The following is a 12,138-nucleotide window of genomic DNA, read 5'->3' on the forward strand; positions in this document are numbered from 1 at the left end:
GCCTTCACCGAGAATGTGCTGAACCCAGTATAGAATGCTTGTCCTTCGACCTTAACCCGCACTTCAGGACCATAAATCCCACCATACCGCTTCGGGAGTAGAAGGCTTGGTCCCATACCTCTCGAGATCGCGGAAACATGTGAATGGTACTCCCGAATCTCGGTCATACGACGATCATTCTTTGTGTACGCAAGAGCAGTATGGGCAGCGACCCCACTCCCAGTCGGTGGACGATCAGTCTGCTGGTCAGCATATAAGCAAAGTCCTATTTCAGAGCCCCAGTACCCTGTCGACTCACCGTCATATCCATCCTCGATGATTGTCGAACAAAGAAAGGAGAGGTCGTGCTCGGAGTGTTTGAAGGACTTTGCGAGCTCATGGTCTTGTTCAATGGAATAGTTCAGGCCCTGCCGTGGCCATGTGCATAGCAAGTAGGTTGTAAGCTGCGAACGGTTGCTCAAGTCCAAGCCCCTTTGACGATATGAGACAAGAATGCGCCACTGTAGGCAAAATCTACAAATTCCACCATAGGTTCCCTTTAGCTTCAGGCCATGGGGATCTCACTTCTATCGGTATCGGAACTCCTATTCCGGTCGCGAATGATGGCATCGAGACATACGAAACAACACTTGGGATCAAGTCGGACCCATCGTCGTTGGTTGGAACGGTGACCTCGAGCAGGCCGCATGGAGCGTGAAGATTGACGGAAAGCAGTCCGAGTGTTGGGGTCGTGCTTGCCGTCGTTTCGATTGGGGAAAGACAATGGAGGTCACGTGTATCCAAGAAAATTGGCCAAGGGCTATCGTAGGGGTAATGTTATTCTGTACACCACATTTTGTTATTCTGTACACCGCTTTTGATTGGTCCGGATTTTTATTTTTCCGGTTATCTGCGCAGTTCGAAGATACGTGATGTCACAACACCTAAGTCTGCCTATATAGAATGCAGAAATGATGGTTAACGATGGTATCCTCTGCACGGTCGATACCTCGTGCTGACTAAGGTAACAAACCAGCGCCCATAGGCTTGGGAGGACCGCTCATAAGCCGGAGGGGGAAACCGCCCATGAACCGGGGGGAAACCGCCCATAAGCCGGGGGGCAACTGCCCCGCTTATGGGCGGTTCCCACCCAAGCCTATGGGCGCTGGTTTGTTACCTTAGTCAGCACGAGGTATCGACCGTGCAGGGGATCTCTACACAAATCCGGCTGTGTAGGCCACAATAATTTACAAAGTATACAGAGAAGCTCAAAATGCACGGTACTTATCTACCAAGGAAAAGGGAATCAAATGTGTTTATTGCTTCGCAACCACCTATAACGGGGAGAGTTTAACGCGTCACCCCTCCACAGCTACGCCACTTACTAGTGTTTTCTCGCCATCGCCGGGCCAACGGCAACAAGCTCTGTTAGCGCGGTGTACAGAATAACAGGATGAGAGCGTTAAGTGTACAGAATAAGGCGAGAGAGAGGTGGTGGTGTACAGAATAAGGAGAGTTGAGGCATGGTGTACAGAATAAGCAGGTTTTCCGGTGTACAGAATAACAAAAGTTGGTGTACAGAATAATACCCCCCCTATCGTAGCATGTCCACACATGGTTGAATATCCTTCGTTTGTCATAAAGAGAATTCCCACATGGCCTTCACCAAATCTGGTAAGTTCTTTCTTCTGTCGCAAGACCACGCCGTACATATCATGGTGTCGATGTGGTTTCAATGTAAGTCATCTTCGGATATGATCGTCATTTTCTTTTGCTTGGGCTCGCTGGTTCTAGTAGAGTGTCGGCAAGCTTGGGATACCCTTCAACGACAATACGTGTAGATTTGCCAGTTGTCTGTATCTCAACGCAGGATATTGGCATGTTCTCGGGGCGACGAAAGCCGCTTAGCAATGTCCATGATGGACGAGAGGCAAACTCTCCTGGCCGGAAATCTTCACGAGAATCCTACCCAGGAGAGATTCGCCGAAGCCGGTATCTCTGGCACGGCGTTGGCAATGAGGATAAAGCCAGTCGGTAAGTTGATGGTGCAGTTGGGGGAATGTCTTCGTTTCTGTGACGAGGCTGAAACATGCGAATGCCGGCTACGGCGTACGGTTCGGCATGTCGCGCAGTTATCCCCGCAGACGCGGACGCGCTGCACACAAATTTCAGAGGCGCATATTTTCGTCCAAAAAGGAACTGTGGACCGGGTGCGAACTTAATGGATGCGTTAACTTACTAGTAATGGCGACAATTTGCATTTTCTCGTGTTCGCCATATTGACGCTTTCTCGCGGTTCACCATGGTGTCGCAACGACAGAACGATAGTTTCGGTTCAGTTGGCGAGACCGATGCAGATGTCGTGTGTGAGTTGCGAGACAGACTGACTGAGGTCTCCATAAAATGCTCAGAGCGTTGCTTGTACCAGTCGGCAAAATGGGCGGCCGAACTTTTGACTTCTCTTCCCGAAGATGACAGTCTGGATAACGATTCACCAATGCAAGATACGAATAATGTTCAATCATCATATCGATTATTCTCAACGAGTTACGATGACCCTGAAGAGGCGACATTGGAAGCAAGAGAAGCACCAAAATATCTACTGGCAAAGGCATTTTTTGATACCAAAGAGTTTGACAGATGTGCTGCGGTATTTCTGCCCCCCGCCACACCCGCCGGAGGTCTAGCAATTTTCGACAAGCCAAAAGGAAGAACACCGACGTCTACACCAGCTCGCTCCAAGGGCAAATCAAAACAGGGCCAACCGATTTCGGTCAATCCATTTCCTCGACTCAGCCAGAAGTCCCTTTTCCTATCGCTATACGCGAGGTATCTTGCTGGAGAGAAACGGAAAGACGAAGAGAGCGAAATGGTGCTGGGTCCGGCCGATGGTGGGCAGACGACGAACCGTGAACTATCGTCGCTGGCAAGGGGATTGGAAGCATACTTCCATGCCAGAGACGCCGCGGACCCACACCTCAAACGTTCTCAGGGATGGCTGGAATACTTGTACGGTCTGATCTTGTCCAAATCGAGGCAAGAAAATCTGGCGCAGAAGTGGCTTCTTCGATCTGTTCGACTGAATCCTTATCACTGGGGAGCATGGGAAGAACTGGCCTGCCTCCTCTCCTCCGTCGACGACCTGAATGCACAGCTATCCCCTACGGTCCTCCCTCAAAATTTAATGAGGATCATGTACCACGCCTACGCCTCCGTCGACTTGTTCTCCACAAGCGACCAATCCGCGACTTTCACCTACCTGGAAACGCTCTTAAACTACTTCCCAACCTCGACATTCCTCCTCACCCAGCTCGCCCTATCGCACTACCACGCAAAAGAATACGAAACATCAGCCTCGATCTTCCAAGACCTTCTGATATCTCACCCCCATCGCCTTGACGGGCTAGATCACTATTCCAACATCTTGTATGTAATGGCAGATCGGCCTAAACTCGCTTTCCTCGCCCATCTGGCTACCTCCGTCGACAAATTCCGTCCTGAAACCTGCTGTGTGGTGGGCAACTACTATTCACTCTGCTCGCAACACGAGAAGGCGGTCATGTATTTCCGACGTGCTCTGACACTCGACCGAAATTTCTTATCCGCCTGGACGTTAATGGGCCACGAGTACATCGAGCTGAAAAATACGCATGCGGCCATCGAATCGTATCGGCGAGCCGTCGATGTGAACCGCAAGGACTACCGCGCCTGGTATGGGCTGGGCCAGGCGTACGAGGTTCTCGACATGGGGTTCTATGCGCTATTCTATTATCAACGTGCCGCGGGCCTTCGACCCTACGACCCCAAAATGTGGCAAGCGGTTGGATCCTGCTATGCCAAGATGGACAGGTTGGAACAAGCGATCAAAGCCCTCAAACGAGCTCTTGTGGCCGGGACCTACTTTGACGACAGCAATTCGCCGCAGTCGAGCTTCAACGTAAGCACAAGCGTGACGAGCGTTAGCACCACGAGGACAAAATCCAAACTTAAACGACCGTCTCGGAAGCTCCTGGACCCAGAAACCTTGTACCAGATCGCTCTCCTGTACGAGCGCAGCGGCGGTCCCGCCGCTGAGGCCGAGGCGGCGAAGTACATGGAACTATGCGTCGCGCAGGAGACGGGAGGCAGCCACAAGTCTGTAGTGCGCGCCGAGAAGGCGCTGCAGAAACGGCAGCGCAAACAAGCTATCGCGGAGGAGCGCCGCGCTCGCGTTGCTGCGATAGCTGCAGATGGGAACTTTGACACAAACATTGGGCTCGACCACCCTGCTGAAGGGGACGACGATACAGAGATCTTGTCTTCTGCATCACCGTCTTCACCTGTGGACCCGTCCATTGCTGACGCCGATGGAGACGCAGAAGGTGATGACGAAAGGGAAGGTGACGGATTTGGCACCGGAACCACGGCCACGACGTCTAAGGCGCGTCTGTGGCTGGCTAGATGGAACGTGCGGACTGGCGAGTTCGAACGAGCAGAACGCCTGGCCGAGGAGCTGTGTATGGATGGGTATGAGGTCGAAGAAGCGAAGGGATTAGTTAGAGAAGTTAGAGGACGGAGAGAGGGTGTGAGCGATGGGATGTGAGTTTTGAGCTCTGAGCTGGTGTCGATGTGGAGTTCGGAGACGCAAATCTTTGGTGGAGGAGGTCTGTCTTGACACCGAGAGCTGGCCCATTGATAGAAGGAAACCATAGCGCCTGGTCATACAGAGTCATGGCTGCAGTATCGACGTGGCCCCCAGAGAGTGAGCGCCCGGATGAGCCCGAGAGACAACAGTGCAGCAAGACAGCTGCCGAATGCCATAATCCTATTCTATCTCCACCGGTTTCGTCCCGTCGGGTGAGAAGAGTGTTCTCTCGGTAAATCATACAAGCCAGGTCGTCTCCGTATTATCGTCTGTGGAATATCCACTCATCTGTCCCGTCGATTGTCTTTTTGATCCAACACAATAAGGTGGCAATCTCCGGATGAATAGGCATGGCACGGAATGCCAAAGTCGTCAGACTTGCATCCTCGGGGAGCGAGATGTTCCGGCACGTTCTCTTGTTTTGAGGGCAGCTATTTGAGTTCTGTTTCTGCATTGGATTAAGAAGATTTTGCAGCCAGGGAGATGCACTCATATCTTCCTCACGGCATTCACCTGACAATCAATTCTAGCGCTTCTCACGTTGTTGACCCAGGCGGGAAACCTGGCCCAAACAGTGATGGCGATTTTCTGTCCAGCGCGTATGCTTCTCACGAGCTTTCTGGTCTCCTCCTCATCATCATTGTAGCTCCAGCGGACAACATGTGTCCTGTATTCGTTGCTAGCATGCACGTTGGTAATGATTCGTTTCCCCGGGATTGGGGACTTGATCCCCGTATCATTAGTGCGATTGTCCGAATCTGAGGGTAGCAGGGCCACCTCGAACCAAGTCCAACTGTGCTCATATGTTCCATGCCAATGTCTGTCCCAACTGTGACCCTGATCCCGAGATGTGACGGTGAAAGTAAGCGACCGCAGACCCCTGGCTGGAAATACCGGGAGGAGTTCAGCAATCAGGTACGGTTGTCCAGCGTTCCTTTCAGTGACATGGACTTCTTTGGTCGTTGATGCCAGAGGAGCATCGTGCCAGAATTCCGCCATATCAAGAACGACAGGTACCAAGTCATCAGGGAGGAGTTTCAAGAGGAGAGAGGCGGTCCGATAGGTATCTGAAGGCAAAGGACCGATGGGTTGCATGGCCAAAGTGTAGGGTGGGGGGCGTTTGAGTCGAGACAGGATAGGGGCGGGAATAAGGGGGCCGCGGACAGGATATTCCGCGGAGTAGCTTTTTGTATTTTGGAGGCAAGCCCCCCAAACCCCATGCCTCGCTACGCTCGAGACATCACGTGATTGAACCGGCCACCCTGGTCTTGGCAACTCTTGGCGGCGCACATATGCGGCCGTACGACGATTCACGTGATTGCGACCCCTCGGGATCCGGAAAATCTATAATCCGACGACTCTGGTGCCATCGGATCCAGTCCACGGGCTAACCCCCGGGGTCTCGTGTCACGTGATTAGCCAGGCCTCCCTACTCCGGAAAATCTATAGTCAGAGTATTACGTAATCCTGTGGTTGACCCCATCGGATCCAATCCACGGCCCACCCAGTAGTGGGTAGAGTGCGCCGTAGCCCGGAAAATCTATAATCCGATACCCAATCACGTGCTCTAACTGGCCTGACCCCATCGGATCCAATCCATGGATCATATGTAGACGATGTTGATCACTGCTTCCTGTGCCCGTACGATATCCCTATCGGATCCAGTGCATAGACCATGAGTGGACGACGGTATACCCAATTAGGAAAGCAGATATCGAACTTCTTGTACAACTCGAGTTGAAGGAGTGTTCTGTTCTTTCATCTAACAAGGTTTCTACATCTCACGTTTATATAGGGAACGATTGTTACCATCTTTCGGCGTGTCCGTACTCAGCTCATGGACGAAGTCACTCGAGCTGAATGTTCATCACCACGCTGAAAGTGTTGCCACATATTGTCTCACAGTTCAACAGCTTCGGAGAGGAGAGAGTGTGTACCCATTTACGCACCCAGCCAGTGTACTCACCGGTCCATAGACGCCTGCTATCATAAACATACTTTAATCCATGCACAGTATTTGGCTTTACTCCACACACCATTTCAGGCTGTACTCAACATTTTAGGTTCCTTTGGGCTCCGTTCACCTTTTGACCTTCGCCACCTTGGGCTCCGTCCACCATTTGTACTGCCTTTATCATTTTAGACTTCCTCCACCGTTCCGGTTTCCTTCACGGTTTCGGTTTCCTTTGAGACCCCCATCGCGGAAATTCTGAGATTACCGGAATTTTTGCTCAGAATCTCTTTAACATCCTCCTCACATCCGAGAGCGTACTCGCAGAGGCCCCACCGATGAATTTCGTTGATCCATTCAAGCAATGTGACAACTTCTTCTTCTGTCTCACAACTCCCAGTATGAAGAATTCGTACTGTGCAGCCGGCCCAAGTCGCCTTCTTAGCTGTTTTGGGTTGAAAGAGCCATACTGTCCAATGGTCTTTCTCCATTGTCAATCCATAATGACGAACTAATTTGAATTGCTTCTGAGTAGAATGAGGAAAGGCGAGGACCTTCAATCGATATCGATTAAACAAGGAAACTAGGCCATCGACAGCGATCTGATTATCCGCAACCTGTCTGTCGCCAGTTGTGGCTTTAAACTCAATCGAGAAATAGGGACAAAATGTACCCAAGTCCTTCAAATGTACGAAGTGTTTAGCATGTGTTCGGTATTCGGGATTTATGATCTTGTCGCTAAGCCAAAATTGACAGTCGGCGCGAGTATCGAAGCTAAAGGGTTTGGAAGGAGGCTGGTTCGAGATTATTGGAGGTGCATGCCATATACATCGACTCGTGCTTGAGCTGGGCTTGAGCGACACCTCCGGACACAGTACAGCACAAAGCTGTCTTTCAGTATCATCTTCTAAGACGGCGTACGGACCGACGAACAGTTTCTGACAAGCATATCCCTTGAACCAGGCTTCCGAAACGCCAGCTTTTCCCATTCTGCCATAGGCCGTAAGCACGGACTTAACAAAATTAGTGTCCATGGGCAGGAATATCGAATCATCTATGTCCCGGTCAGCTCTTCCTGCAAGGGCTTTTTGAACGACTGATCGGTAAAATTCGCGTGATTCGGCTGGGTTTGAAGGTCTCTTAGAGCCGAAATGGCCATAAGCCCCATCTAGATTTGGATTCTCATATTCGCATATTTCAACCCCCCGTGGAATGAGCTGAGTGTATTTGAAGTCAGCGTCGCGGACCGTGGCAGTTTTGGGGACCTCCGTTCTAGGAGCACTGGTTGTGGAGACAGATGTAGGGAGGGTGCTTTTTGGAGTCACATTTGACCGAGCCTGACTTTTGGATTGGCTGGCCAAAGTTTGGCGTGTGTATCGAGGTGTGTTTTGTTCCATGACGTCTCGCCAAAGCAGTTTGATTCGGTACGGATCAGTCTCTTTGATTTTGTCTGCAGAAAAATGCGGAGAGCATGCTGAAGAGTAAGCTCGTCTCAATCCACGAGATCGATTCGTATTCTTTGCCTGGGCGGACGTCCTTGCTTTGGGTTCAGATTTAGAGAAGGAAAATGGTGGTCGAACCAAGTGACCCGTACGGTTGCCTAGTTTAATGAGTCGCGCACACGTTCACATGGAAGGAACATACCAGATCGCAATTCACTTGCCATTGCACCTCGTGATTGCCGAATATATGATAGAACATAGGATCCCTTTTTTGTTAGAGTATCGCGCCTTGTATCGTTCCGGCTCTAGATGAACGGCCCAGATGGGGTTTGCAGAATCTTCTGGTGGAGTTTGTAGAATCTTGAGATGTGAGTTTATGGTGGGGGCTCATGGAATTTGTGTTTATTTACAGTTTTCCATTCAAGAGTAACGCGCTTAGCCAACACGTGACTTGGTCGCACTTTTGCTATTCCGTACACCAGCCGCAATTCCCCCCCCGCCCTCTGCGAGCACGCAGAGCGCTGGCTGCTGGCCAGTGGGACGATGGATTCGCACCTTCTCGCGGTGTCCGGTGTAAGTACCTATTTCGATGGGGAAACTAAGACGAATCCAACGGCAAACGGGGACGTGCTGGCAGCTCAGGGTTTGCGCGTCCTGCACCACCATACGACGACGACAAGGGGAATGTCTCGGGAGAGCGACAACCCACAGCGACCCGCGTACCACAGCGACATCACTAAACACCAATCGGGCCTAGTTGTGCGAGTGTTGTCCGCATGATGGAAAGGTACCTGAAACCCCCTATTTTCCCTGGGGATTTGAGGTACCTTTCCATCCACCTGGCCTCCCTCACATAGTTGGCGCTTTTTGATGTTCTTTCAACGACGTCGTTGACCCCTTTTAACGGAGTCCTTTGCATTCGCCTTTCCACGCCTTTTTGCACTCGATTTTGGTGTTGTGGCGTGTCAGACCCTCTCTGCCACCCCTGTGGCCTGTCTGTCGCCTGTGTAGTCCTCCTGGCAAGCCCTCAGGAGAGGGCGATCGACGCGGTCGGGGTCTTTCAGGAGTGCGAATCGGTAGACGCCGTGAAAGAGGAGTAATCTGAGGCGAAGAAGGAGGAGTTTCAAGGACAGGAGGGGTCTCGGGGCGAGAAGGAGTAGTTGGTCTTGCTGTTGGGGCATTTGAGGTTAGATCGATCCGAAAGGTGGACGTCATTTTGGAGCGCACCTTGAGGGCGCTTGCCAGAGGTCGCCGACAAAGAAAGTGGCCATTGAGGCTGCAGCAACAAGAGGTCAAAAAGGGTCAAACAGGACTCTGCAACACCAGGAAGTCTATACAAGTCGCGAATCGAGCAACAATGAGGCAAAGAGCTCGCAAATACCAAAAGTATGTGAATGCCTCAATTTTGATGTTTTGGTACCTCGATTTGTGCGATTTTACTAGGGTTTGGGTGGGGTTTCCAGGTACCTTTCCATCATGCGGACAACGCTCGCACAAGCTAGGCCTGATTGGTGTTTAGCAATGTCGCTGTGGTACGCGAGTCGCTGTGGGTTGTCGCTCTCCCGAGACATTCCCAAAAACTGTCCCACAGACTTAGCGATATTGAGCAGAGAGAGAGTATATCGAGGCGCCAATCGAGATATTGGATGTTGGCGCTCTGCTGTGACAATAGTAAACTGGGTCGTCTTATGAACTTCTTAGTTGATGACATTTTCTTATCCGGAAATGGAACCATATTCTTGCCATATTTGCATCCACATTGACGTTGTACTATAATCCTGCACAGGAACGCATGGCAAAACTATCACTAAAGAATGGGAAATGGAATAAGAAGATAGATGTATGGAGGCGGGTGGTATATATATAAAATTCGGTAGCTATGGACCTGAGTGGAGTTGATTTCACCTCTGCGAGTTCCTCGCTTTAAGCTCATTCCCTATCCCATATCCCAAGTCCACATCTAACACGTCTCCTGTGATACCAAACACAAACCTGATTCAATTTGATATTCGTCAAGGGGATCAATAAAGTCACAGATTGGAAGGAAAGTTCCATGGTTCCGCTTGTTGATGGAAGTGGTTAGAGAGAGGAGAGACAGAAATGGTCCAGTGATCAGGAGCGTAGATCATGTCCAAAACCACCCGCTCCGTTTAGCTCTGGCCTCCTTTTGATCTTGTTGTTCAATCTTCAGCTTCTGCTGGTGCTCAGCAATAGCATCTTGAACAGGACGAGCCGTGGGTCGAGGCTCAGGCCACTGGGCCTGAATCAGTGTTGGAGATGGGTTGCGCGTCTCAACACTATCTTTCGCATCGTTTGTCCGGTGGGTGGATGGCAGATTTTTCATTTCCACACTCTCATCGCTCTCTTCCGAACCATCGGCAAAGCGTCTCTTCAGAACACGTTTCGTCTCAATTGAACCATCTGGCAGGGTCCGCGTGACAGTTGAGGTCAAGGTGGCAATGACGGATTTGGAAGGATCGAAGCCGTCCGAGGAAGGGAAAGAGGAAAAACTGTCTTCATAGGAGGAAGATGAAGAGGAAGTTGCCGAATAAGAGGATGTCGTGGGTTCTTGTGCGGCTGGAGCGGGCTCAGACCCGTCATCAGGGGATGCTTCCTCTGATATCTCTTCGAGTTCCTTTTGGGCTTGGTCAACAGCAGAGACGATAGCGTCAGCCGCCGAAAGAATGCTCCCAAAGAGAGGGAACGAGGTAAGAGGACTGGTCGCTTTGTCGACGAGGTCGTCGATCAAGTCCTTCTCTTTCTCGCCGAGTTGAAGAGAATGTTGTTGCTCATCCCCAGTGGACTTTTCACATCGTCGGTGACATCCCCATCCCCATCCCCGCTCTTTGGGTCGTGTGCATCGGTCCTTCATAGTCGATGGCGCATCAGTGGTCTTCTGCTCGACATGTCGCTTGACCAGAAGACCTTCATCATCGAAACCCCAGCGACTTCCCAGGCTTCCTCGATTCACCATGTCGTGGATCCACGTGTTCGGTGTCCGCCAGGTCGAGGAGTCTCTATCCACCATCTTGCCGGTCTGTTGGAGGCTAACCAAATCCTCAAAAGCATCAGCCCAGGGAACTTGTTCTGCCATTTTTTCGTCGACGTCTGAGTACCATCTCTCAAAGAATCTAGGTCGGGATATCCGTAAAGGTGTATCCTCAGAATCCTGGATTTGGACTTTGAAAAGCCTTGACTGGGAGGGGTTACAGAGGTAGATCGGGGAGTACGGGCTTAGCATGAGCCATGGGATAGTGTGATTTGTATCATCGAAGGGGTCCATCCGACGTGTGTTGAACATAGTATACTTCGTCGGTCGAGCGATTTCTTTGTCAGAGGAAGGGTTATCGGACACAGCCTTGTCGTTCTCCACGCCCTTTTCCATTTGCTTCCCGTCCCATCCGAGTGCCGAAAACCAGGATCTGGAGGACTTCTTAGAGGCATCCTGGACAGGTGGTTGAAATGCCTGGACTTGCTTGCTATTTGCTCCCTGAATGCCCTCGTAGACATCCAATTCTGTCTTCGGATTGCCAGCGTCATCATAGAGAGCAGGGCATTTTTTCTGAGGCTCTTCGCCATTTAATGCCGGACGTTGAGCTACTCTTCCATGCGTCCACCACGATGCGTTGCCGTTGGGAAAGTTCCAAGCATTTTCCATAGTCGTCCGATGATCTTGAGACTGCTTAAGAGTCTGCCTCATCTCTTCCATCTCTCGCTCTAACTGTTCCCTGCAGCCTTCTTCCAGCTCGTGTCTCCTGCGTATCAGGTCCTCGAAATCTTTCTTGAGGTCGTCTCGGCGGGCAGCGTTGCGGGGAGAAAAGCCGAACATGTGAGGGACACCTTGGAAGAATGATGAGAACTGCTCATCCGCAAAACGACGAAATTGAATGAACGGATTCTCGTCGTCCTTGTTCGATCGAGGATATGGGGCCTGATAGGTGGGGAAGGGATCGTAGGGAGGTGGGATGGCGGTGTCCTTTCTGTTTTCTTCTGGCATGATTGTCAATGGAAGCGATTTACACACGAAATGAAGGACGAAGAGATGAAATAAGAGAAGCGATGGAAGATGATGGGTGGTCGCCAGTTGCCTGGAGGTCGTCGATGATGTCCCATGCGGGGATTCTGTCTCAAAAATCTTGCCG

The 12,138-nt window shown here is 51.0% G+C and overlaps 4 protein-coding genes across 4 annotated transcripts; 1 reads left to right on the forward strand and 3 right to left on the reverse strand.

Moving 5' to 3' along the window:
- Nucleotides 1–2,281: 2,281 nt before the first annotated feature.
- Nucleotides 2,282–4,561, forward strand: Z518_00780 (uncharacterized protein; the record flags this gene model as incomplete). Its single annotated transcript, XM_013421381.1, has 1 exon — nt 2,282–4,561. One exon carries the CDS (start codon nt 2,282–2,284, stop codon nt 4,559–4,561), a length of 2,280 nt encoding a protein of 759 aa, XP_013276835.1.
- A 531-nt stretch (nt 4,562–5,092) lies between these two features.
- Nucleotides 5,093–5,698, reverse strand: Z518_00781 (uncharacterized protein; the record flags this gene model as incomplete). The annotated part of the gene is made up of 1 exon (XM_013421382.1): nt 5,093–5,698. One exon carries the CDS (start codon nt 5,696–5,698, stop codon nt 5,093–5,095), a length of 606 nt encoding a protein of 201 aa, XP_013276836.1.
- Nucleotides 5,699–6,742: 1,044 nt separating this feature from the next.
- Nucleotides 6,743–7,951, reverse strand: Z518_00782 (uncharacterized protein; the record flags this gene model as incomplete). Its single annotated transcript, XM_013421383.1, has 1 exon — nt 6,743–7,951. One exon carries the CDS (start codon nt 7,949–7,951, stop codon nt 6,743–6,745), a length of 1,209 nt encoding a protein of 402 aa, XP_013276837.1.
- Nucleotides 7,952–10,121: 2,170 nt separating this feature from the next.
- On the reverse strand, nt 10,122–11,993 carry Z518_00783 (uncharacterized protein; the record flags this gene model as incomplete). The annotated part of the gene is made up of 1 exon (XM_013421384.1): nt 10,122–11,993. One exon carries the CDS (start codon nt 11,991–11,993, stop codon nt 10,122–10,124), a length of 1,872 nt encoding a protein of 623 aa, XP_013276838.1.
- Nucleotides 11,994–12,138: the final 145 nt, after the last annotated feature.

This window comes from Rhinocladiella mackenziei (assembly GCF_000835555.1).
Source record: "Rhinocladiella mackenziei CBS 650.93 unplaced genomic scaffold supercont1.1, whole genome shotgun sequence".
Classification (NCBI taxonomy): domain Eukaryota; kingdom Fungi; phylum Ascomycota; class Eurotiomycetes; order Chaetothyriales; family Herpotrichiellaceae; genus Rhinocladiella; species Rhinocladiella mackenziei.